Below are 27446 nucleotides of genomic sequence, written 5' to 3'. Positions count from 1 at the left end.
TGGCATTCATCTATCAGTTCCCTTCTTAATTGTGCTTTTATGAGGTTTTTTTGCTACATTTAGGGGTTTTTCTCCCCAAATTGTGCTTTATGTCTGTCATTTCAGCAAATGCCAACAGCAAGCTTTATTCAGATTGTCAGGCAAACTAAGGATTACTTCTTGAGGAGCTGTGAAAGTGCCTGGCAAACAGCATCTGGGAACTGGGAGCTCCTGGAGGTGCTGGGGTGAGTACACAGAGACAGCACAGTGTTTGTGGTGTTGCAGTGCAGGGAAACTCTTCCTCTGTGGTGCATGTGCTGGGATCCAGAGCTCTCAGCCTGAGCCAGGTTCTGTAGGAAGCCCATTCCCATCTTCCCAGGCTCTAGTGTCTAATTTAGCTGTTGGTTCTGTCTTACTGTACAGGTAACAGGTGTAGTACCAGGATTCAACTCGGTCTGTAGTGTCTTTTTATGTTCCTTATTGAAGGATGAAAAACCAAAGCTCATGTGATGTCAGAAGTAACGGGATTACCTGGATTTATATTGTTCAATCCAAGGAGCAGCCTGTTCCTAAAGCAAGAGGGGAAGGAAGAGTTTGAATCAATGATATTTCCCTTCGCAAACCAGTTAAAGTGTGTAGAGTCTTTGAGGAGATAATGTAAAATATGAAATTATTCCTGAATTGAGTTGCACTTCAGTCCTTCATGAAGATTATTATGGAATTTGAACTGGCAAGAATTCCATAAGGATATAATAGCACATTCTGTATTTATAACTGATGTGTTTTATCAAAGCCATTCCAGCCCCTGGACTGCCACAGTCAGGTTTCACCTGTTGCTGGGCTTTTACTGCATTATGGTCCCTACCTGCATGGTAAATCTACTGAGATATTTATCTAATTGAATTTATGAAGGGCCTTTCATCACAGCTAAATACTTCATGGTCTTGCCAATTAAATTACATCAATCCCATAGAAGGGAAACTGTGGGAAATTGGAGGTCACCATGGAAACCTTCAGTGGAGCAGGAAATGAAACTGCTGTGTTGATGAAGTGAGTAATCAGTTATGTACAGCCTAAAAGCAGTGCAGTGCACCTACCCTGCCTCTCATGGCTGTGTCGTGCTGGGCCTCTTCCCCACAGCCTGGCTGGGGCTCTCTTGACTTTAAAAATGTTCTTTGTGTGGAACTGAGTGAGCCCTGCCTCTCTGAGCTCAGCTCATGGGGCTGTTTAAGGTTAACATGGCAGCTGAGGCCCAGGCCATTTCCTGTTTTGTTGTCAATATTGGGAGGAGGGATTAGGACTAATGCTTCTACTGTTACTCAGAAATATTAACAACCTAAGCTTAAAATAATCAAGTAACTGAATGGCATTTCTCCAAGGGGAATAAAAGGAATAAAGATAAATGGGGATATACATAATATGTATGTGTGTATATCTGTACAAATAGAAAAACCCAAGGCTTTAATCCTTCCCCTGCTTTATGGCTCTGGGAAGGAACTGGGAAGGAACACAAAGCTGGCATGCTGCATGTGCCTGGAGCTTTGTTTGTTACTCTGCTGTCTCTGAAATCTGAAAGGACGTGCAATCATTTCTTAAAGGGTTAAACAAAATCCCTAAAGAAAGGCAGATCAAGCCTTCACCTGTCTTTCAGTTTTAACTCTGTGTACTTCCATGTCTCAAATTTCACTTCATCCTACCAAAAAGAGAAGCATCAATTTTGTAACAGAGCAAACTCTATAAACTCCTCCACACTATCAAACCAGTTAAAAATCCCTTTTCCTTTCACAAAGTTGAGTGGTTTTACACAGCTTCTTAGATAATAAAATTCTGGGAATACTTCACACACCAGATTCTTCAAGCACTTCTACTGCTAACATAAACAAAAACTAAATGCAAGATTGACGTTGTTCTAAACTGCAAAATATTTGAAGACAAAAATCCCCTCAGCTGGCTGCTTTCCTCACTCCAGCCATGTATCCATGCCAAGTGTAACTGTTGCCATGGCTGCTTCGTCAACTCATTAAAAATAACAGTTCACTCCTCTCCAACTCCCCTCCCTTAAAGGAAAGGGATGTGGCCTCCCTAAATCAAACCCAGACGAGCCTGTGTGCCTTTACAGCACCACTTAAAAGGCACATTATTCAAGGAACTCCTGCCTGAAGAATCCTAGTTCCTGACTGTCAGAGGGAAAGGCCTGAACCTGTTTGGGAGAATTCTTGGTCTTTTAGAAGTGAAGCTTATTCTGAAATTCTAGGATAGGGGTGGATCCAGGGAGATACTGTAACCAGCTTGTATCTTGCTGGATTACAAATACAGCTATTTCTGAAGTACTGACAAGTTTTTTGGGGTATATCTTGTGTTGTATGTAGAACCACCCTGGCGTAAAAAAACCTCAAAGCCATGTCGATACATCTCCTTTAAATTACTGTTACATCTGATGCCTGCAACTGTAGCTGTGCAGCTTTTCCCTTTGCTGTCACAGAGCACAGCTCCCAGCTCAGCTGCTGTTTCTGTTTTGCTTTTCCAGATGCAATGTGTGGAGATAAAATCATCCCAGGCTAGAGATGTGCCTACAGGACCTTGCCCCCTGAACTGAGCCCATCCCTGCCTGCTGGACAAGAGGACCTGCTGGTGGCCAACAGCATTGGAGATAAAAGAAGAGCAGTGATCAATTTACAGATTTGTGTGAGGTGAGGGGAAAAGGCACCACCTTTGTGTGACACTTTGACCCATTCTGCCACTAGACTCACTCTCTTGTCCCTTCTCATATTCATTCAAATCATTTGATGTAGGAGATGCACCATGGCTATTTATCAGCTTCCAAGTATGGACCTCCTCCCAAATTGAGGGGAATCCTTGTGACATCTGTGGTGCCACATAGCCCAAGGCCTTGCACACCCCCCACACCAGGACAAGGCTGGAGCTGAGCACCATTTGGAGCAAACACTGTGGCAACCACAGTTGATAAATGGGGGTTTCTCAGGTACCTGTGAGCACAAGCCCACCACCCTTCACACTGCTGTACTAGCTCCCTGGGAATCCACTTTTGAGAATAAGCATGAATTAGCAAGAGACTCTTTTTTAATCAGTCTCTGCAGCTGCTTGCCTGGGTTGCAACATAAGCCATGATAATTCATGGTTCAGATGTGTTCTAAATTTGTACAGTTCAGGAGTACACTGAAATTATCAAATTGTTTGGATTTACACACTGCTCTGGGGAAAAAGGGAAAAAGCACTCCAAGTCCAAACAGCATTCAGAGGGAAGCTTCCATCTGCTAAAAAAGTTTTGTTCTGGACCCAAGCCTCCCCCTTTTCCCACACACTGTAAGGCTTCTTCCTGCACTCTGTTCCCCAAGAAACAGAATTGCATAGGAGTCATGAAGGTGTTTTGACTTTTAGGACCTGATCAGGTGATTTGGAACAGCCCTCCCAGGGGGAGAGGCTGAAGTTGGGGTTGTTTAAGGTTCTCCTAACAAGAGCTGGATAGGGACTTCTGACAAGGGCAGGTATTGACAGGACAAGGGGGAATGGCTTCTAAAAGAGTTGAGGTGAGGTAAAAGGAAGAAATTCTGTGCTATGAAGGTGGTGGACACTGAACAAGCTCCCAGAGAACCTGTGTCTCCCCATCCCTGTAACTGTTCAAGGCCAGGCTTAATGAAACTTTGAGCAAGCTGGTCTCTTTGGGAGGTGTCCCTGCACGTCACAGAGGGGCTAGAATAGATGATTTTCCAGGATTCAATGATCAGAACACATTCCTAGAATTCTCAGATTTCATACCTAAGCACCACTGCAGCTTGGACAGATGGTGGCCTACTGCTGTGATCAGTGACGAGGCAGCAGCTGTCCAACTGTGACACTCTCTAGGAGCAGGTGAGAATTCACCCTGACAGGTCCTTCTCAAAAATCTAACCCACACCTGACAGGATGAGGGTTCCTGAATAGGAGCTGCAACCTAATTCTGAATTTCAGAGTATCAACTGAGTTGCTGTAAGTGGTAGGAAATATGTGTAAAATGTAGTTTTTCCCAATGCTCCTAGCAGTATAATTATACCCAACCCTTAACAAAAATAATATTAATAGAAGCCATTATAATTAATCAGTTACAGTGGTTTAATTTTGACTGTGACTTTACTATGTAGAATTAAGCACTCTGTTTACATTTTAAGTACAATGCCACTCAGTTAACAGGAACACAGAAGTGAGACCAACCAACAGCCATCCCTGTTCCAGATTAGCCACAAGTTTTGCACTTGAGCACTTAAAAACTTCAGCAGCAGAAAAGATTGTGAAGATGCTACCACCTCTCCTCATCTATGGAGAGACCACTTTGATGTGCACACTGCAGTAAGCATCATTTTTACACCAGTCTGAAGAACCCAGAGCTGTTCCCACTGCATGAGGATTCTCCAAGTCATGTGACGGTAATTCCACCTTTTAGTGGCATTTTCTACTGTTTATGTTCTATTCTGCATTTTTAGTTGTTCTTTCTATAGTTTACTCTATTAGAGTTCCTAACTCAGTGGTCAGTTAGAAACAAGACAAGCAGCAAAGCCTCCATGCACAGGTACATAAGGCTGTAGTAAGGACAGACTGGGCAAGAATACAAGGCTTAGTACTGTGGCAAGGAGCCCAGAGCTGCCAGCTCAGCCTTCTCCAAAATGTGGCAGAAAAGCTTAGCTGCAGATTCTGGATCTATTCCCGTTTTAACTTGCACATCCTTCTACCTTCTCACCTCTGATATAACTTGAGTTGGAAACGATTCTTTCCTGCCTTGTGGTTCCTCCCCGTCTTCCCTCTGCAGTGCACAGGAGCAAAGTGCATCACATGCTTCACATAGAGATGACCATGTACACAGGAAGTATTATAGCACCATACACCACTAAACCAACCAGCAGTAACAGCAAAGTTCAAAGAAAAACTGACAAACTTGGAAAAACACAACACTCTCAGTGAAACAATGGTAACTTTCACTTCACAGCACTTGTTACACTTTAAAAAGCAATTCTAGAACAGAATTTTGAAATAGTTAGGATTAAATGAACCCGCTAACTGTACTTGCATTTGTCCATCCTGTTAAGTGAGTATTGAACTGCACAACCTTAGTGCCTATAGCACACACACAGCTGAGCCTGCACCCCTCTAGTTCTAGCAGTGACTGTTATCACTCCATAGATAGGAAAGTCATGAGTTTCAGAGAACAACATATCACTAAGTGTTCTGGGAAGCCCAGGATGTCAGTGCTCACCACTGCCACCCAGGAGTTGCAGCTCCATCACACACAGCCAGCTCTCAACCTCGAGGCACTGAACTGCATTTGAAGCGTTCCTTTCTCCGAACTGGACCCCACCCACACCAGTATCCCCTGCTCCCCCTTCATACACCCCATTTCTGAAATGCAGGGATGGGGCCATGAATTCTGCCAGCCATTCAAACTCAATACCCTTTGTCATCTGGCTTGTAGAGCACAGTCCCTGGAGTTCCTGGGCTCCACACTACATAGTAGCTCCCAGGGCAGCAGCAGAAGTCCCTGATGGACCATGGCTCAGAACACTCAGGAGGGCAGAGCTGTGACTGGAGTTAGGGAGCCCTTCAAAGCAAACCATGACCTTCCCAGCTGCAGCATTACAAGGCGCTCCACTGCCAACTCCAACTCTCCCCAAAGCAAGCCTAGTTATCAGCTCTAGTCCTTTTCTTGGGCTCCACTTCACTTCCTGTGCTGTGTAACAGTTCACAGGCTCCAGCCACTGGCAAAAAAGCTCCAGTGCAGGAGCCACTACAACTATATCACCTTTCAAGAATGTAAGTCTTGAGTATCAATGAGGACAAAAAAACTCACTAGGGACAAGGTTCTAGGAAGTAAGGTGTTTTGAGTATTTAATAGATGACATTTCAAGCCTGTACAATGCAACATCATTCAACTCTTTTGTAGGCATTTTTTTTGCCAATTTGATTTGAGAAACAGGCAGCTAACACAGTGCCACTTGATTCAGAAACATGCATGTGGCCTGGGGGGAAGCTCAAAGCATTAACCAAGTCAAAAGCACATACTCACTGATAAAGCATACATTGGACCACAAGGCAAACCCCTACCATTTCTTCAGCACAACTCCATCATTCTCCTCCTGTCACAGCTGTAGTGTCTTATCTTGTCTGTGACCTTATTTAGAATTCATCTGCATATCCAGGCAAGGAGTGTAAAAATAATTTCAGGATGGTTGCAACCTAAGGCAACTCCCACTGATGTTTCATTTCTTAAGTGAACAAGCCATCAGCCAAAGCTTTTCTACTGGGAGACATTCAGAAACAAGTCAAGTATCACAATGTTTATTGATAGATACAAGTATATAAAATCAGGGCATGAACATGTCTTGATAAATTAATAGACTTAATTTCAGTACTGTAAGAGGGACCAATTCAAATTTCTCACCATGTCATGTTTCACACCCACAAAAACCTCTTCCAAAGGGCATTACACCATCTCTTCAGCCGATCAGTTTTTGTGCAAGTAAACTGTTCCTTTTATAAAAGACTTGTGCACTTGCCCAGGCTCAAGGATATTAAAACCTAGCACATAAAGCCCATTACTAGAGGTAGAAATACAGGCAAATATACTATTACGGCAACAACCATCGATTACAGTTAAGGATTCTCTGTAACAACCAAATGGATAATCAAATATTGCAACAACTCAAGTATTACACTGAGCAAAGTGCATTTCTACAGTATTCAGTGTTGCTATTCAGTTTCTAACTTAAAAACAGCCTATGATAACTGGCAGCAAAGAAGACCCTTGCAACAGACTGCTTTTGCTCGAGAACTTATGATGTAATTATTGCATGCTGCTAATACACTGTTATCTAAACATTGAAGATACTCTAAAATATTTTTATTGTAGACTATTAAGACATACTACAAAAACCTTTTGCAGAGAATATCCTACTGACATACTTCTGCTTTAAATATTGTGAAACATTACAGCGGAATGAATTTTCGCAGTGGTTAGGTCAAATGCAGTTACATCATAGCAACAGTATGTTTGCACAATTTAAGGCTTTGGCTGGTTCTTTAATCAGCTTCTTCTTCAGATTCTTCTTCTTCAGCAGTTTCCAGCCAGGTTAACCACTGGTTTACCTGCAGTTACACAAAATTGGTTTAAGGGAGCAGGAATTGTTTCCCCATTAGGTTTTTCCACAAAACACTCATCTTCTCCTCCCCCCATCTCATTTGAAAAGAACTTCCATCCACATTTGCACTACACATAGGCCTCCAGTCAATAGGAGAGATTCAGGTCATTGTGCTCCTAGTGGAATATTCCATGAAGATTCTAGATATTTACAAGTCTTACACACTTCAGCAGTCTTCTCAAACACTCCCGTACAGCAGAAATCAACAAAAAAACAAGTCTATATTCTAATGTCAGGAGATTTACCTGGAATAAAGCTTTGCCCTTCCCTGGAAACTCTTGAGTAATGTCTTCTTTCCATGCCAAGAAGGCTTCTTCTTCAATGATCTCCATGTCATAGAAATGAACAAAGAAGCGCAGTAACATGCCTATGAAAGTCAATTTAAACTTGGTTAGCTTTATAACCTTCTCAACTACTTGCTGAATTTTAAGAAATATAGGGACAAGCCAACTGAAGTGAAACCTCAATGTACTTACCTTTTGGAAAATTGTTGTTGTAGCAGTGCACCTGGAGTGCATATAAAGCACTCACTTGCAGATCAACATGGTCATGGAGGAACTTCTGCATCACCGGCTTGAAGGAAAGAAGCAGCTGTTTTTCCTGCTCGAGCTGCTCTTTAGATGGAGCAGATGAAGAATCCGATTCGTCACTGGGTGGGTTTACTTCACTAGAAATATACTGCAAGAAACTGGACAGAAGAAAAGCCAAACTAAGTTGTATAAACTAAGACATCAAAGCACTTGACATATAGAAAGTTCAGATAGCTATCACTGCAACTATCCTGCTTCCACCTGTAGTCAGGAGCACGCACAGGGACTTGTACTATGGTTGAGAGCACACCAGAAAAATCCTTGTTCTGCTTTTGTTACAGCTCTGCATTTTAGAAAAATGCATGGATCTAGACTTCCTGCCCAAGAAACCACTTCACATACTGATGCAAGCCTGGAGACTTGCCTTTTTCTCAAATACAATGGGATTTTACTAGAGAAGGTTCACTCAGAACACTCTGTCTCCCCAGGTACTGCATCTCAGTCTTCTGCAGAGCTACATTTGAGCCTTTACAGAATTAGTGCCTTACTGGTAGCTTAACCAAACAAATACCTAAAAATACATCAAAACAGCATCCCACCTGGTCATCAATATATTCACAAATCCCTTATCTACATGAAGCTTGGGTGAAATGTTATCTTTAATCCACTTATAGATGGCTTGAGGGGATGGATCCGATTTTATTTGCTTTAGCAGTTCCTTCTCCAGTTTCAGAAGCGGGAACAAGAAGCTAAGCCCCTTCCCTTCCAAGATCTCCAGCATGCGGTCCTTGTTCTGGTCAATTTCTGACAAGGAAACAAAGACACGTGTCAAGCACTTCTCAAGATCTCTAAGTGAAGTTTCATGCTCCAGCCACCCCTTAAAAAACATCATTCTTAACAATAATGACAGCTCATTCCACCAAGAGAACCCTGCACGTTATTTTATTCTGGCATAAACTAGAACAACATCTCACTTACTCTAGATCAGGTAACAGAAGAGCTCTGTGGCAAATCTTACCTGGTAACATTTTCTGCATATTCACTTTGCTTTGTTGGAACAGTTCTGTTAGCCATTCACGGTCTTGTAACTTAGCTAACTGCTGAAGACAGAGCAGGAAGAGAGGGAAGTGGGTGCCACTTTCCAGTGGTTGAGCCAGTTCGGAAATGCTCACCAGGTCTGAAATAATGGCACGGGCTGCAAACTGTGCTAAGTAAGATTTCACCAATGGGATGTCCACCTCCAGTTTGGGGCACTGGTCCAATACATTCAGGAATGCCTAAGAAACAGTAAACACAGAAGATTAAATTCCTACATAATTCTGTTCCTGTGCAACATAATACTCATGTTTTCTGTAATCACTTGCAAAGAGGATCCCAGGTTCCAGCTGCCTAATTACTGCATGTCTTCCTTTTATTGCTTCTTGTGCCACTCACAGGTTCATGTACTACTTTTATCTCCTCAGACTAGCAGGAGTTAAAAAAACAATATTTGCACACCACCTATGCAGCAGCTAAACACCATGAAGAGCCAAGAAACAAGAGCTGCAAGATTATCAGACCACAATACCTGCATGAAGTTGTCACTGGTGGCTATTCCCTCCTGCTTGAGCAAGCTGATCAAAGTACTTGCTTTCTCTTTGTCCTCATCTGATCTATCTAGGGATTGAAGGATTACTTTGCTCAGCATCTCAGGAATGAAGTGTTTCGGAGCTCTCATTTCTCTCACAGTGTTGACAGCATCATTAGCATTTCCATTGTTCAGATACTCAGTCACAACAGCCTCCTGGAGAGGAAAGAAGCACAGTTACACATTGTTTTTGAAGATCACATCCAAAGCTCTAAGATTCACTACTGCACACTAACTTACAGTTTGTTTAAGTAGCTCTTCCTTAGAAGGAGGTGGTTTCTTGGTGGTCTTTGCAGGCTTCTCTTGTATAAGTGGTGGATTTGTTTTAAGACCAAGTTGAGGCGGCTGAAAAAGAGACCAGAATTTGTTTCTTTGTAGCACATCTACCTTTGGTTATAGAAAGTTTTACAAAACATAAAAAGCAGATGGAACTCAAATTGGTTTGGTTTCATACATTGTTTTCCCAAGTCCTGCTCTGTGCAATCAAAGACTTGTGTCTCCCCACATATGAAATTTAAGTTTTCCAAGCACAAACAGGAAAGTATAGCCAAAAAGATGCAGGAATTTTTTGTATTTACCTGTCCCAAAGGTGGTGTCTGAGTGCGTGGTGGTTGAGCACTGGGAGGAATCATAGTTATCTGGGGCTGAAGCTTTGGCACTTGGTTTTTATTCATCAGGAAAGACTGAGCAGGTCTCAGGCTAATCTGTAAACAGTAAGTCAAAGAAAAACTCAAACTGTTTCAAGTATTCTGACCAACCATACACAGCACAGCCATGGACTCGCTCCAATTGATCTCACTGAAGCATGACTCCATTTCTACAATATTAATACTCAAATACAGATTAAGCCACATGTGTTCTGAAACTCCCCCAAAAGCAAGTTACTGGCATTTAGTTCAACTACTATAAAAATCTGGAAATGCTCCTTTTAGATGCAGTATGTTAGAGACCCAAGAAGATAATCAGCATGCTTGCTGATGTATTTTACAGCCAAAACGAAACTCTACCGAATTGCTCAGAAATCGGGATACAAGTCTGGTTAACACTCAAAATCACAATGCAGTTTACTCTGCATTTGAAATTTTGCCTATTAGCCAGTTCTAAACAAAAGAAAATAAAAAAAAATTAACCTGGTCCAGCACTTCAGGGTTTCTAAAGTTCAGGATTTTCTGAAGTTTTAATTAAATGTTTTGTTATCAATAGGATGCATGGGAACTGATGTCAGAGTAGTGTTCTTGGAAGTGTGTGGGAAGGAAAGGAGACCCCAAAAAATTGCCCTCATATCTCAGTCTTGCTCATAGGACGCTGGATACCCTAAGGAAAGTGAGGGGGGTAAAAGGTGAAGGAGGAAGGGACAAAGAAGGAGGAGAATGAGGAGGAGGAGAAAGAGTTCCAGCATTAGTCCTCATAATAACGCGTCTTGCTATAATCATTGGGCAATATTTAGAATAGGCTGTAAATAATGTAGGCATGTCATGTACCTCATCTGCATTAAGCTGTCCTTTCTTAGAAAACCGAGGTGGCATATCCTTCGACTGTCCTTGTTGCTGGGATAAGAGTCCCTGATTCTGGGTATGGTAGAGTTGGCTTTGCCCCTATTTCAGAAAGGGAGATATAGAGAAAGAAGTGCAGATGATGGAGTGGCGTACATCATTTGGTAAGTAGTACCAGAGGGACCAGAGGAACAAAGATTCTATTTGCCAGGAAGGGAGAAAGAAGGAGCAGGGGTGGTGGGAGAGTAGCATCTATCCCTAAAAACAGGGCCATCTTTTAAATAAAACACACCGTTCTGACCCACCAAAGCCACATGCACCTTTTCTTGCAGTTAAAAAAAAAAAAAAGTGTACTTCTTTTGTACTATTTAAAAAGTGGTTTAGAATTTTTGTATCAGCTGAGCAGCAATTATCAGAATCAAATCTGAATAGGTCTTTTAACATAAGCAGACTTTAATCCATAACATACGCATCTCAGGAAGTGCTTCTAAACAAGCTGAAGTCACCATGCAAACAGCTCCCTTACCTGACTTTTCAGAAAAGATTTGCCTAGGTCTCCAAACTGGGATTGAGCAGAAGGCATGAGGTGACCCCCATGGCCATTGAAGAGTTGGTTTGAACGATGGCGTCCCATGGTGGGTGAGAATCTATCCTGAATAACCCCTGGACCAGTACCAATTCCGCTACCTGGATCAGCAAGGAGACAAATGACAGTTTTAGTTCTTATTCAGCACAGCAGAGCCACAGCCACCCCATCACTCTGTGCTGTTAGGGTACCTGGCATTTGTCCAAACATATCAGCAAGCCCTCCGAGTGGGTCCCTGTCAAGTTTCATCCTGGGTGGCATGAAGGGTCCCTCCAGAAAGAAGTCGCTTCGCATCCCTTGAGACATAGGAGCAGGAATAAAAACTCCCAGATCCTTTAAAACAGAAATTACAATTTTGGTCAGTTTCAAGTAGCAGCCTCAAGAAAGCAAAGCTTTTAGCCCCCAGCTACAGAAGTCCATCTGGTTTTAACCCTTAAGCCAACTGTGACACTGTGTGAGAACTACTCCCAAGTGAACAGCACCAAGGCAGGCTCTGGACCTTACACACAACACTCACTTTTACTGCATCTTGACGGATTTGATTGATAGTCTTTGGTCCATTGTCAAGAAAAGCTTTGCGAGGAACCCAGTTGTGTTCTCTCAACTCCACAGTATCCTTGGAACAGAACAGGCTATTAGGAAAGGATTCAAGACCATTTTGCAAGAAAAAAAAGCAGTAGGGAGCCATTTAATCATCATACCTGCAGCAGGAAACGAATCCTTGCTGGCAATTCCTTACTTGACATCAAGGAGCGCATACGGGCAAAGTACTGATCCATTAAGGACTGGGGGAACAAAAGTTGCAAGTGAGAATTATCCTGTCAGTGCCTTGAGTGTTTTCACTCATGACATTCAACGCAAAATAATGCAACAGGCTGCCCTTTTCTGCAATCTCTAGCTCCTTAATGACAGAGTCTAAAGATCTAACACATCAAGACATTTGAAGAGATAAGCAACACAGCCAAAATTCTGTTTGTTTTAAGCTTACATTCCAAACTCTCACATCTCCAATCATCTAGCTGTGCTAAGAATAGTTCCTCAGCACATCTTCTCAAGCAGTGTTTAGAAAAACAACACTCTCACTTAGATGATTTCCTGATGACCCTAACTACATCCTGGTGAAATGTTTAAAACTGCTCTTCCATCAAGAGAATTAGTCTAGAAGACATAGTGGGCACTCTTTTCTCTAAAAAAAAAAAAAATCAAACCTCTGTTTTGTACTTATGAACACTGAATACAGAAGGTTCAGGCAATCAAGTCTTAGCTGCATAATTTAATTAGGGTAATGACTGCACTAGATAGGCACATACCTTGGCTTTCGCATGATCTAATCTAGGTCCCACTGTCCTCATTATCTGACAGAGGCACTCCAAATCCTCCCCCATATCTTTGAGTTGAACTCTCTTCTTCTTTTCCAAAAGCTGAAAAATTAAAGGGGAAATATAGGATTTAAAAATTTTATAAATGACAATTTATAATAAGCAACATACTTGAAGTACTGACATGTACAAAACCATTGTTTTGTTCTGAAGGGAAACGGACTTAAAATTAAGATCTGCCAATTCTTAAGCGTGTGTAGTTTAGATCACCTACAGGCACACCTGTGTGTTCATTTTCCTTTTGAGACAATTCCTATGGCATTGAACAAAGCTGATTTTACTTCTTAATCACACCAAAAGATAACAGTAGGGGATGAGCAATCGTCAGGAAACATTTTTGTGCCATTTTATGCTCCTGCTCTGAGATTCTCAAAGCAGCATCAATATTTGCATATTATTTTGTTTTTAAATTCTGCTTTGCTCCTAGCTTCCTCCCAATCTGAATACTCACTGTTTTGATGCACTTATGAAGGATAGATTCATGAATAAGATCAAGCTTGCCAAGTTCTCCAATGAATTTGATGTTCCCCAGCATCTTGATCTTGGCAATGGCTCTCTGTTCCTCCTCCTCAGGGAGGAGGGGACCATCATGCTTATCATAGACTGGAAAACAAAGAAGCCCATTTTACATGGCTGTGGAAAAAATGAATAAAAGATTCTGTATAAAAGTGGATTTAAAACTTACTATCAACATTTCTGGTTCGGTTTTCAAATTCATCTTGAAGTTTAGATATTAGGAGGCGTCTGAATGTCTACAAAGAGAGAACAAAGAAAACAATTAAGCTAATCAGGGCAGTCACAAATGCACACAAAATTTACCATTGCAGATTGAGAGATGCACTCACTGTGCTTTGCTTCTGTCCTGGATGACTCTCTGCTGATGGGCCATCAAAGTTGGGTGCATCTTCTGCCAGTCGCAGACATAGTTGAGCGTACAGCGAGCTATACTTGGGCTCTTCAAGGGCTTTGTCTACGATCTACAGAGAGCCAGGGTGAGTGAGGCAGCAAGCAGCAGGAGGGTGCAAATGTTATTAGGAGACTGAATTACAAGACCTAGAATGGTTTATTACCACTCTCATCTAGAACATCCTGTTTCCTGCCAATCAAGCACAGAAGCATTGTAGTCCAACACCAGTCTCAATGCTGAAGCAAAGGACAAAAGCCATTGCTTGCTACTGAAAAGGCTCTAATCCTTGGCCACCAAAACTCAAGTTTATTATGCCAACACCTACGTTAGTGTCACCAATCTGATCTCGTTTAAAGAAAGCGACGTTATTAGTTACATCAGTGTCCCCAGAGGTCACCAGTGGTTGCCTTTCCAAAACCAAGTGGCTTGCTCCTCAGGAAAGAGGAAGAAGGGGAGGCCAAGCAAATAAGATGGCTAACTCACACCTCAGTTTATTTAAAAAAAATAATCATAGAAGCCCAATCACGTTTAGTAATTGGAGAGACTTCTAAATGAGAAACTCAAACCATTAAAACTACTTCCTCCCCAGTAGATCCTTTTTTACACAGAAAGCAGGGGTGGGACATGGTGTTTGATAATCCAAATACACAAAAGCATTTTTCATGCTACTTCTGTATCCCATCAAAACCAACCAACCCCCTGCTTTTCAGCATGCAAGAAAACTGCAATTAAAAAAAAATGCAACCAGCTTACCAGCAGTATGACCCCTTTTAGGATGAGCTTAGATTCTACACCCACATTGAGGAGCTCAAGGCATAGCTTGTCGAACTTTTCAGGAGTAAGCTTATTTAGTATGCTAAAGAGGAAAAAGAAACCCAAAATCAGAATATACAGATACTCTAAGCATGCTACAAGTCACTTTAGACTCAACTTATTTTTTTTTTTAAGTGCAATTTTCCATTCACTTGGGTTTTTTGAGATCTTCACATTCAGTGAAGTGCCACTGAAAATACTAATCTGCTTACAATAATTACTTTAGGTGTTTTCTGCTGCTAGATTACCAGGCTGGTTCCTTGCTAAAGGACACACCTCCCCCAAACTCAAGGCCCACATCTTCCTTTCCTCCAGCCCATTTCTTAGGTACACACTGCTCATGAAAACAGTAAGGAAAGCAGTGATTTTGTGAGGCACTTACCCTCTTACTTTCCTGAAGATTGCATCATGTCGTTCTTTGTCATTTGCGGAGTCGTCATCTCGTCTAGTGCTTCGTGAAGGAATCCATTTCTGAGCGTTTTGCCCTGGGGTTTTCCCCAGGAACTCGCTGCAGAATTTTGAATAATACAGTTGTTAAAACAGAAACAAGTGATTTAAAGAACTGCCCTTTTAACCTTCCAGTGATGCCTTACTCAAACCAATTCCATTACTTGCTTTGGTAAGAGCACACAATTACTCTTACCAACACTGCAACATCTGCTGCATAGAAAAGTACTCAACAATGCCTGGCACCCAAAAATACTCTCCATACTTCTTAAGGTAAATACATAACAACCCCATGCCCATGCACTGCCTATCAACCATGAGGTACACTTTAAAGGGCACAGACTGGAGACCATTTAAAGCTCTCAAACTCAGTATGTATTTCTGGTACAACTTAAAAACTAGCCCATCTTTAGTTCTATGTTCATTATCAAGCATACTCTGACTTTGAAGTCATGCAAATCTAAGAGCAAGATGACATACCTGTTGCTGGCAGTCTTGGGATAGTGCTGAGGTGCACCCCTACCACCTCCTCCGCCTGAAGAAGCACTGTTAAAAACAACCACGGAATCCTGGGTAAGTCCAAACATCCCCGTTCTGGTATAAACATTACACTAATTTAAGATGCCCTCCAAGGAGATTTTCCATTGCTAACTACTCATCAAACAAACAAAGGGTACCTGAAACGAGAAGCACCCCCTTCTGCAATCGCACTCTCCACTTTGGCGGCTTGACAACGAAGAATCTTCAAAAGAATAAAATTAAATTGACGGGGTAGGGAAAAACAAAACCTAGAAAGACAAACCAAGCATTCATATTATACTTGCTTACTATCAGCCATAACATCTAAATTTAAAAAGTACAAACGTTTGCCCGACAATGAGAACCCTCCAACAGTGAACTTTACAAAAATTAAGAAACCTTTCATTCATGCAATACTATGGGACAGTCACAGAAAGGCCGATTTCATCATTATAGCCATGTTTCCCAGCGGGGGTGAGGGCAAAGAGACAAGGGAACCATGGACTGAGCAAAACCCTCAAGTTTATCCAAAAGGCAAGAGTACCCGCAGGAAAGAACGCAAGTATTTTTTTCTTTTAAACAGCACAGTGAGTCCTTTACTGACGTGATTCAGAAACTGTGATTTATAATGGCACAAAAACGCAGCCAAATCCTGAAAAGCATCAGACAAGAAAACGCACGCTTAATGCGGTAGAAGGCGTGTATTCTGCGTCCAAATGGCGTACTAAGCCACCAAATAACGAAAAAAAGGCATCGTCCATCCACCACCTCGACTTTCAGCTTGCATAAAGAGCCTCAGAGCATGGCTCACGTAGCGGAACGGGGAGCACGGGCACAGAAACGCCCCGGGAAGGGAAGCCTGGGAGTGTCCCGGATGCGCCCGGAGCCCGCCCGGCGAGAGCCCCCCGCCCGCCCGGCGCGGGCACGCGGAGCGGCCACAACATGGCGGCGGCGGCGAACAAAAGGCTCGGCCGCGGAGGGCGCCCCCCGCAGGCGCCGCACGGCGCCGCCGCCCCCCCCGCCCCGCCCGGCGGGCGCCGCCCGCTGCCCGCGCCCGCCCGGCTCTTTGTTCTCCGCCAGGGCGCCAGGCGGGACCCGCTCCCCCGCACCGGGGCGGCCGCCCCAGGAGACACGAGGGGGAAGCAGGCGGTATCGCCCCGCACCGCGGCGCCCGAGCCCCCAAACAGGAAACACGGGCGAGGCGCTGACGCCGCGCTTCGGCAGCCCACTCTCCACTCCCGCGAAGAAAAGCCAATGAACAACAGTTAAAAAAAAAAAAAAATAGAAAATTCTCTCGCCACCTCCCCACCAGCAATGCGGATCTTCAGACCACCAATGTCTGCCGCGGCTTCTCCCTCCAAGGGAAATCTGGGGGAGCGGTGCGGGCGCCCGCAGACCGCGGCCAGACCACTATCCCGCAGCCGAGCCGAGGCCACTAAAGGCATGGCCCGTACGGACAGGCACTGCCCGGTCCCGCCTCCCCGCTCTAACCTGAAACGCTGCCGCTCAGCCTCCCCTCCGCGCCCGGCGGGGGCTGCCGAGCTCCTCCCCGCCTTTACTCAGCGGCGGCAGGGCTCGCAAAGCCGGCAGCGAAAGCGACCGCCGGCCCGGGCCGCCATTTTGTGCGGGAGAAACAGACAAGCAACTGACAAGAAAATGGCGGCCGCTCTGGGCAGCCGCCATTTTAGGCTGCAGCTGCAGCAGTACCCGCTCACTCCCGGCCCCAGATCCACGCTTATCCCGCCACTCCCGCATTTCTCACCTTCCCTAAGGCCTTGTCAGCTTCCCCGGGTCCCGGCGGCTACCAAGGGCAGGGGAAAAGGCAAGAGAAGGGGGGGGAAGGGGAAGGGAGCCGGGGACCGGGGCTGGGGAGGGGAAGGGGGGAGCGCGCGAGACAGGGCGAGTCTCCGAGTCACCACAGCAGCAGCAGCACCAACCCGACGCTTCCCCCCGCCACCTCCATAGAGCGCCGACCGCTGCCGCCGCGTCTCGGGCGCTCCCCGGCAGCCCCACTAACTTTATCACCCTTCACGCAACCTACCCCACCTCCCGCCGGCACCCGCCAATCGCCGCCGACCGCTCCACCCGTCCTGCCAATCACAGCCGAGGAAGGGGGCGGTACCAGGGCTGGGGTGGGCGGCGGAGGGAGGAGGTTTGGTTGCGCCGTGCCGCCGCCGCAGTGCAGAACCGGTATTCACGAACGCTGCTACGCCAGGTACTGCTGGCGCTGCCGCTCGGGGAGTCTGGGCCTGTGCAAGTGGCGCAGCCGCTGCATGGCGGCCGCTTGGCCACCGCGTCCCCGCGCCGTTTGCTGCCGAGCTGCAGCCCTCACAGAGCTCCAGTGCTAGGGGCCTGCCGTGCGAGCTGTAGGCGCGTTCACAGAAGGGTACCTTAGTCTATATATGCTAATATAGATGTTTGTAAGAGTTTTGTTTGTTTGGGGTTTTAAAAATTTTATTTAATAAATTTATTTAAGCCCCCTCCGCCAGCCCACATTTCGGGTTTGGCTGAGGTAGAAAAATGAGCCGATAGCCCACGGTAGCGCTGGGCTTGCAATGAGACCCGGAGCAGGAGGTTTGCTATCTGAGCTCCAGGAGCCTGTCTGTACGGATCCAGTTTCAGGTTTGCTGTTGGGGCTTGGAAACTATTTCCCTGTATGTGCTTTTGGCCGTGATCTGGCCTGTCCGGGGCTGCAGGCACCCCTCAGACAACCAGGGCTCGGGGGAGACATTTGTGTTTGTCGTGGTAAGTACTCAGCTAGTGGAGTGTTCCTGCTCAGTTAAACAAAACAAAGATGGCCAGGCTTCCAGCTGGAGGTGGAAGTTTGAGTCATGGAGCCTTCCATAGACTCAGCCGTGAGGGGTTTCATCCTTTAACAGCCCGGCCTCCATTCCAGGTGCTGGCTAAGGTAGCTGCCACCCTGGCTTCCCAAAGGTCTAAGTGTACTTGCCCTGGATGGGGCAGGGCAAAAGAGAAAGGCTCTGGAGAGGTGAGGAGAAGCCCCACAAACACCCACATCTGCTTTGTTCACACAGCCGCCTTCCGCTTTCAGTTTGTGTGACTCACGGTTCAGATGACTGGGGGAAAGTGATCCGTGTAGTAACTACTGGACCGTGCAGATGGCAAGTCTAAACATATGATCCTGCAGAACTTCCAGCTTCTTTCCAAAGCCAACCTCATTCCTAATGCTTTCAACATATGTAAGGCTTAAAGGGGGCTGTCATGTGGGAGTTCTTACATTACATCTTATCTGGGCTGAAGCTTCTTCAAGGTAGGTTGCCTCATATCATAGCTGTAAGCATTAAGCACAATTTACTCACTGGATTGTGTTATGGGAAATCTCAAACAAACTACCTGAAAGTAACTTTGTGTTGAATAAAGGTGACACAACTGTGACAGATACTTACCATACCAGAATTTTTGTATAATGACACTTTCCCACATGCACACTACTGCAAGAGCTTGGACTTGACGAGAAAATCTGCAAGAACAGAGCTGTGCAGAATGCCATTGAAATCCATGGAATCCAGCTTGAAAGGAGGCAACAATGGGCACAGAGGAAACAGCAAAGTCAACAAGATTTAAACCAATGTTAGAACCAATGAAGGTTATTGAACATTTTCAGAGTGAAAAGTAATCAAAAATTACTTGCAAATCTTAGAAGAGAAAGCAGGGATTTTGTTTTGGGTGGGCTGGCAGAATATTCTCATTCAGTTTCCAGCATAAGCATTTCAACACTGTTAAACTGTAAATGAAAACTAAGAATTTATATATATTTGTGGGGGAAGGGCAGAGGACAGATTGGGAAACCTGCAAAACATAGTAAGTACATAGTGATAAAGTGTCACATTTCATTGTTTATTTTAAAGCATACTTTAAAATACTTATTACCATAACAACAGAAAATCCCCCAACATTTGGTCAGTAGGAGAATAGCAATGTTTTATTAAAGCTGTGGTTGTTTTTTTAGGATTGAATGCTGAAGGATTCAGCAGGATACATGGTAATCCATAGCCCACACTGGCTTCAGCAGGTGGGAACCAAAGAAGTTTCTGTGCTTGGCTGCTCATAACATCCCTTCACATGTGCCACACTTTGTCAGCCTCAGAGACCTGCTGCACAAGTACAATAGATGAGTGCAGTGAACCATAATGAGAGGACAAAAAAATTGTGAAATGCCTTCTATTTTCTACATCTCACCCTCTCCTTAAATTCCTTTGCTTCTTGGCATGGAAGGCACCATTATTCATGTCTGAGAATGTAGCAGCCCAATTGTTTGTTTGGTAAAAAATTTACCTAAGGAATCTTTTGTTCAGTCTGTCCCCTTGACTTTACCAACAAAAACCCCACAACCCCTGTCCCCTGAAGAAGAAGAAACAAACAAACAAACAAAACAATGAAAAACCAAACAAACAAACAAAACAACCAAAAAACCAAAAAGGAATTTTATGGCTAGCAGTTGCAGTACCACCTTGCATCCACCTATCCACCCTTTATAATTTGTCCAAATTCTACCTCCCCATTGTATTTCCCCCCTTTCTCTCCTCCACTTGCACTGGACACCAGTGATGCTTTAATTCAAATCAGGTGGTTTCCAATTGGCATAGTGGTAGTTCTGGATTTGTTCCTGCGAGTCTGAGCTTGCAGAATGGATGCATAATTCCAGCCTGAGTGCACTGCCACTGGTTATTTTGAGAAGAGATGTCTGTCAAGTGTCCTGAGGAACCCTCTGCGTTGCAGGCTGTGTGGCACAGATGCAGCATCTGGCTGAGAGGAAGAGAGCTGCCCCTTGCTGCACAAATGGGAGAGCTCAGAAGCCAGGCAGGCTCCTATGAGAAGAGCCCACAAAATGTGGGAAAGAAAGGAGCTTTCAGGACTGGGAGCTTTCCCTTGCTGTTGCTGAGCTGGAATCACCAGGACCCACCCAGTGTAATAGGTTGCCTTGCAGTGATTCCAAGGCTGGGCCCTGCTGGGTGGGGCTTCCAGACGGTGCTGGTGACAGGCTGTCTGGGGCAGTGTGGCACTGCAGCACTCCAGAGCATCCTGCATCTCATCCCCTGCTGGCCGTGGGGCCGGCTTTGTTCAGAGTGCCCCATTAATGCAGTGTGGACATGCAGATAATGTGAGCCAAAGCACCCGTGGAGAGAATTACTGCAGAGGAAGTAATGGCACTGACAGTTTGCACCCTAGTTTATTTCATGTTAATTTCTCCAACATAAAAAATCACCTCCTGCACCTTCTAATTTTCCCAACATTTTTTCAGCCTGTTCTTTTTCAGGGGAGCCTTATTTTTCTCCAAAGCCATCGTGACCCACCTGCTGAATGAAGTAGCTGGCACACACATTTAACCAAATGTGAAATGTACTCATTTCGTTTTTCCTGTGATAGAAGCCTGTCTCAAGGAGAGCTGTACTGTAGGAAAAAAGGCCTGGGGAAAGAAGAAAAAAAAAGCAAAGCCCAAACCCCAAACTGAAAAATACACCTATATTTTTCATTTAAACATTTTTATTGGCGCTTCTACTGAAGCAGAATGTTCTTAACAACAAACCCATTCATACTGTGCAGATTCACTTTTATAGGAATTGGTTGCATTGTCTCTTGGAGAAATGCACTAATAATACATTGGATATGTGCCTAAATTGTACAATATAGCATGGATGGTGTCAGAGCATTGCAGAAGGCTTTGTGGTTTTTCTGTGCAGGATTTTAATTTGCAGAATATTGGTATAAACTTCTGTATATCTGTAGAGGTGACTTTGAGTGGCACTGATTTAACAGTATTCACTGAGGCAAGAACATTCCAACCCTTCTAGACAGTGGTGCACTTTAAACCACCTGGGAGGTCCCTTCCCTTTTCCTTTCCTTTGGAAAATCCTTTGCAGTAGATTTCACTGAGTCCTCCATCTAATAAATTTTGCTTTCATTCTGTTTTCTTCTGAAATTCTGCATCAAATACCTTAACTCACCAGCTGGATTCTTGCTGCTCAGAACCAGACATACTAAAATATGTATTTAAAAATCCACCTCCTGATTCCCAATTTAAGTCTCAGAAGACTTGCTGGATTTCTCAAGTGTAACAATATGTCTGGCAGTTACAATTGCACAGGACTCTTACAGTGCTTCTCCCTCCAAAATCTGGAAAGATATTTGGGGTGTGACTTGAGAGTTAGCCAGTGAAAACTGCCTGGAATAGTCAGGGGTCAGAGACAGTGAGATTTCACCAGGGAATGTTTGTGCAGGAAACACACAAACGTGAGGGAAGCGAGGCAGTGCCCATAGCAGCACAGCTTGCTTTGCTTTCATGGGCCTATTTAGAACAGGGAATATTTTTAGCCAATATAATTGTACTAATGCATAATCATCATAACTTGCAAAGAGGAAGATTGCATATGTATTCCCAGAATGGTTTAGGACAACAAACCAACCAAAAAATAAACCCAGCAGTGACTGTCATCAGGTTCAGTTCAGTGAAATATATAAGCTGCAAAATGTTCACGTTCTCTAGTCTTCTAAAATGACAGATTTGTTCATGGTCCTTAGCTCAGCAGAGTGAGCTGTGCTGCAATATTCTGTTTCTCATATTGGTTAGCATCAGCCTTACACCAAAGTATGAAAGATTTCAAATTTATAATTATCATTATTTGCCAGGAGAAGAGCTTTTCTTTCTCCTAACCACTGCCAGCTCATGTTTGAGTTAACTTAAAGCATGTCCATAATTTGTAATTTTTATTGTGACTAGAATTTCTATTTTCTATGCTACTGTCTGATTTTGACAGCTTTTAGGCCCTCTAGTAACACATTTTAGTGAGTTCTGCAGTTTAATTGTATGATGTTTAAGAAGTAATAATTCTTGTATCAGTTTTAGGATGTATTGGCTTGATTCCATTGTAATCTGCCTGCCTAAGTGGTTTTGTGGCAATCATCTTCTATATGAAATACTTATCATATTCAGAAACACCTACTGCAGCTGAACACAAAGTACAGTTGATTGAGTTGGAAGAGCATCTGAATGTCCTATAGCTGCATTGCATTACTCCTTTAAAAATATGTATTATTGATGAACTCAAAGCATGGATGGGAAATTACTGTTACTGAAATGCTGCACATGATTGTACCAAACTAATTTTGTATTTTCTTTTTCAGTGCAGAAGATGCTGTGTCATGGTTTGTGTGTGAAAAACCAGTAGGAATACACCACAGAACATTTATATACATTTATCTGCTTGTAGCAAAGGGCTTTTGTTGGATGTAAAGAGCTAGTCCTTGCTGTTTGCCTTACTTTTCCATGGGCAGAAACACAGAATGGCTTCTGACAATTTAAGGTAATATTCAGGCATAATAGTTATCAGTGGTTGTCATTAATATGATTCCTATTATTGAAAAAAAGAGAGCATTAATTCTCTGTTATATTTCTGTAAGGACCACATTTGCTGATATTTAGGGATCAAAGATCCACTTGAGCTAGAAAAAGGATGAGGAAAAGCTACTTTGCCTTTTCAGTTCTTAGGAGAAAGCAAAAACACAGGGAAATCAGGCAAATAGTTATAAATCCAGGTTAACCTTTGGAAGGCAGTGAAGTCCTTCTGTTTTCCCTTGTTACCCATTTGAAAAGTTCAAAACCTTTTTTTAATTAAAAAAAGATGATTATTTGTATGCATGAGCATGTTATTACAAACCTGTGTTTTTAAATAGGTGCAAGAATGTTAAACCATTAGATTACAGCAAACAGCATTTCCATTGTTTGATCTATGGTTCCCTTTATTAAATCCAGTCTACTAAGAGTATGTTAAAATTGGTTTGCATTTCTGTAGATTAATTTAAAATTGTCATTCTTTAGTCCCTAAAATCCATTTAAAGTGAGTGCAGCTGCTCAAGTACAGATGTAATTTTTTTCCTATTTTGGTGAAACCTCTTTTGTTTTTAAAGAAATTGCATAACGGAGACATTTTAGGAAGAGAGGTGGGAGAAGAGAACCAGAGCCACTACCAGAACATGACCTAAATCAGGACAAACACTGGAAGACTGCCAGATATTTTAAAAAAAGGCTGGATCTGACTCTGAAAGTAGTCAGCTTCTATCAAGCAGTAGGTATTTCTGGCTTCATGTGGCATGGGTTTATGTCATACAGAAAGGCTGGTCCACAGGAGGGCCACTAAAGTGATCAGATGGCTGGAGCACCTCTCCTGTGAGAAAAGGCTGAGAGAGTTGAGGTTGTTCATCCTGAAGAAGAGAAGACTTTGGGGAGGACTTAATGTGGCTTTTCAGTACTTGAAGAGCACTTTTAAGAAAGATGGGGACAGACTTTTAGGGCCTGTAGCAATAGGATAAGGGACAATGGTTTTAAACCAAAAGAGGGTAGATTCAGGCTAGGTAAGAGGAAGAATTTCTTTACAATGTGGTGTGAAACAGTGGCACAGGTTGCCCAGAGAGGTGGTGGATGCTCCATCCCTGGAAACACTCAAGGTCAGGTTGGACAAGGCCCTGAACAACCTGATTGAGTTGAAGATGTCCCTGCTCATTGCAGGGGGTAGGACTGGATGAGCTTTAAAGGTCCCTTCCAACCCACAGTATTCTATGATTCTATGAAAGTGTTAAATGTGTTCTGTGGATTGAAAATAATTAATTCTCTGGGGCAATACAAGCCATTTCAGCACCATAGAATTATTTCCTCTTAGCCAGCTTCACAAGTTTAATGAACAGGAAATTGACAATCATTAACAAAAGGTAAAAATTATTTCAGAAATGTACTTGAATAGCATGGTCCCATTTCTCTAGAATCTCTTCTGTGAAATTTTGAGTAAAATTGGAAGGTCTCAAAAAAAGGGTTCTGAAAGCCTATTGTAATCCATTGTAGTTCTTCTGCAAGTTTCTGAGCTTGTTTGGCTTTGCAGCCTCACATGGAGCTGTGGGAATCGCTGTATTCTGGTGGGGGATCAATCTCAAGAAGAGCTGCAAGGTGAATATGGGGGTATGGGGGAGTTCAGTTGTATGTGTGCTTATTGTAAAATGCCTGTAGGAAGAAGAATCTTCAGCTGGAGCAATTTTTTCCTTGGTCAAAAGGAAGTGGGTTTGTCTCTGTTTTTTTCTGGTTATTTGTTTAAGGTGAGGGTGCTTGTTTGCTTTGGGTTTTGCTGAGTTTTTTTGTTGTTGGTTTTTGTTTCTTTTTTAAAGTAGAAGCAGTATAAATAAGCAAAATTTAATCCTAGGAAGTTATTCTGGTTAACATATATGATTTTCTGAAATGATACTAATTTTGCAAAGCTTTCAGGCTTAGCATTTAAATGCTGCGTGTCTGAAGGAGAAGTCCCACATGCAGTGAATCTGAGTTAACTCCTCTGCCCAAAGACACATTTGTTTCACATGTGAATAGCTGGATCCCTAGACTGAGATGATATTGGTTTGAATTTACAAAAGTTTGTACAGGGTAAGTTCTACAGATAATTTCTGGCTTAAATGTTATTCAGATACTGTAAGACCTGACCCTCTCAGGATTGAAGTACTGGAGAGACATAAACCCCACTCCTGAGCTAACCAAAAGCTTTAATTCCTTCCACAAACTCCTACTATTGTGTTTTAGCAATGGAACTCTAAAGGACACTAAAGGACATAACCACTGACTTAAGGTCAGTTTTATCAGGGATTTATTTCACTCAGTATTTTATCCATGTTGTACACTTTATTGACTCATTTATTGAATGCAGCAGCTCTCAGAGAGTTAGCTGAGAGCACAGCTATTGGGTGCTGGCTTCATGTCCTGATAATTTATCTGGTTCCATTAGTAAATAACAGGTTTGTCATGGTTGTTTCCTAAACAACTGCTAGAAAAGCTTACAAAAAAGAGGAGTCAGTAATTTCAATTTAAAACTTGTTCTGATTAAAGGAGACAGTTTGGTTTGCCCATCTTTGCAGGTCAGAAGCTGCATTAGAAAGCTCACAAACTCAGATTCTTACTCCTATAAGGGGTTAAAGTACCTAGAGAAGGCAAGACATATACAAATAATGTTTTAAAACTATGCCAAATGGGTATTTCCATCCTCAGTTAGTTTGGTGAAAGCTTTCTGGAGTTCTCTACACTTGTCCTTCTCTGCCTTGGCTCTGATTTTCTTAAATAATAAATACATTCTTAGTCAGCTCCCCATTCATCTTGCTCCCAGCAACCATATGGTAAATATACTCACATTATGTCCTTCACTAAACAGATATAGAACCATGATAGCAGTGTAACAAACACTAAAAGCACGAGGATGAGGATGTGTCAGCAGAAGAACACTCTGGAAGATGAGTCCAAACTCACACAGTTTATGGATTAATTGAAACTAGAACCTGGACACTTTCAGCCAGGAGTCTTAAATGAAATTATTAAAGCACTTTCTGAGTAAATTACAAAAACCAAGTTAAACCAAATTAATTTTGAGCAGTAAGAACATCTAGAAATATAGCACAGTTTGAGTGGTCATTAAAAAGATAATTAAAATAACTTTTCCTGTGTACACCCACACAGAAACAACAGAGGACTTAAGCAGAGCTGTTCACCTCATACAGATAAATAAGGACTAAAGCTGTCTGCCTTTAAAGTGAAGCAAAACAAGAACTGTATTCAATCTTCATAAAACTCTCATCCTTTTTCAATACTCTAGGCTGTGTTTCTCAGTTTCACTTTTCACAAAGTCTGGTAGCAACAGATGTAGTCACACCAGCTGACAGGCTGAGGAGGAACTTGTACAAAGCTAGATTGTATTATGGAAGGAAATTATCCATTCTCCTATCTGGGCCCAACCAATATCACCCTTGCCCTGTTTAGCACACAGCTGCACCTCCAGGTGATGCACTGCCAAGAGGGTCACCCACAGGGAACGTGCTTGCTTTGAGAACAGTACACGTGACTGACAGTTGTTTTGCACTGGGAGCTGCGAGCAGCAGCAGGAACAGGCAGGGCAAGGAAAGGTGCCAAGAGCAGTTACACTCCATGTTCATTGACTGGAGGGAGCTCTGGGTGCAGAGGGCTCCCTTCTAACAGTTTTTGCTGTATTGTGTTCACAAAAGCTGCAAAGCCATCGAAGCCAAGTTATGGAAGACAGATTTTATCTGCAACAAGCTTCATCCTGCCCAAGTTGTATCATGAACTCCTACAGAAACATCAGATAGAATACAGGCAAAAACCCCAACACACCTGGGCAGGTATTTTACCCTTCTAGCAGCTACATTTTGGATACTTCAGGGGTCCTTTTTCTCTTCTTATTAAAGTTTCCTAAACCCTCTGTACTTTACCTTTGAGGGTAATCTTATCTAGTTCAGTGACAGTGGAACAGGAAATTTAACTTTATAATTGCTGGAGATAGTTGTCACTCTTCAAAGGAAGTAAGAACAAAAAGTCTTTTAATCAATATTCACGCCAGTGACTGCCCAGATCTGCAGAAGTTCTGGGTAAGACACAGCATTTGGAGAGTTGGTATTTGTGTTGCTGATATGTTAAATTCAGCAGTGACTTCCTCCACTCTGATAGTGGTGTCTTTCCACAAATCTTTGAAGGAGAGGAGGGTTTCAAGCGTTGCAAGTCTGTATCAAGACCAAGAATATTTCAACAGAAAACACATTCTAGTTGATATGGAAAAATTTGATCAGTCAATTACTGCTCCTCTATTCCAACTGCTATTTCATTGATTCACATGGTTTAGGCAGAAAGAATCTAAAAGAAGTCTTCAGGCTTCTTTTAGAAAATGCAGAACATCACCATGTTATTTATGTTTACAGATGTGAAAATCTCTGTAAATATTACTGAGCAACATTAATTGTTTTTTTGGGGATTTAGCCAACTAACAAGGAAAAAAAAAAGACAAAAAAAACCCCCAACAAAACATTTCAGCATTTATACTCCTGGCCAGCAAGGCCTCAGAAACAGTGAACCTCAGGATTCAAAAGAGGGGTTTGCAGCTTGAAACTTTACTGGAAAATAAACAAACAAAACTGATGTCACAAGTTTCA

General features: G+C 43.0%; 1 protein-coding gene and 1 non-coding gene across 2 annotated transcripts; both read right to left on the bottom strand.

Annotated features, from left to right (window-relative positions):
• Positions 1-6287: 6287 nt before the first annotated feature.
• On the bottom strand, positions 6288-19714 carry EIF4G2 (eukaryotic translation initiation factor 4 gamma 2). The gene is made up of 24 exons (XM_063159532.1): positions 19665-19714; positions 17587-17828; positions 17402-17460; positions 15623-15687; positions 15426-15491; positions 14881-15006; positions 14439-14541; positions 13624-13755; positions 13464-13530; positions 13230-13381; positions 12710-12820; positions 12101-12184; positions 11917-12015; positions 11591-11732; positions 11340-11500; positions 10802-10915; positions 9899-10024; positions 9561-9665; positions 9261-9476; positions 8712-8970; positions 8293-8497; positions 7640-7851; positions 7409-7530; positions 6288-7110 (listed from the first exon to the last, which is right to left on the bottom strand). The coding sequence occupies exons 1-24, from the start codon at positions 19712-19714 to the stop codon at positions 7045-7047; spliced, it is 3084 nt and encodes a 1027-aa protein (XP_063015602.1). The 3' UTR covers positions 6288-7044.
• LOC134420432 (small nucleolar RNA SNORD97) lies at positions 10593-10760 on the bottom strand. Its single transcript, XR_010028349.1, has one exon. It is a non-coding gene; the product is annotated as a small nucleolar RNA SNORD97 (small nucleolar RNA).
• Positions 19715-27446: the final 7732 nt, after the last annotated feature.

This window comes from Melospiza melodia, chromosome 6 (genome assembly GCF_035770615.1).
Source record: "Melospiza melodia melodia isolate bMelMel2 chromosome 6, bMelMel2.pri, whole genome shotgun sequence".
In the NCBI taxonomy this organism is placed as follows: Eukaryota; Metazoa; Chordata; class Aves; order Passeriformes; family Passerellidae; genus Melospiza; species Melospiza melodia.
This window is presented reverse-complemented; position numbering and strand designations above follow the sequence as displayed.

Bases quoted from the DNA above. Each gene is read 5' to 3' on its own strand.
- EIF4G2 (XM_063159532.1), bottom strand. From the start codon at position 19,714: ATGAATAATGGTGCCTTCCATGCCAAGAAGCAAAGGAATTTAAGGAGA. The intron at 8,498-8,711 runs GTAAGATTTGCC...TTTCCTTGTCAG, and splicing joins TATGCAGAAAATGTTACCAG to AAATTGACCAGAACAAGGAC. The intron at 7,111-7,408 runs GTAAATCTCCTG...GTGTAACTGCAG, and splicing joins AGGGCAAAGCTTTATTCCAG to GTAAACCAGTGGTTAACCTG.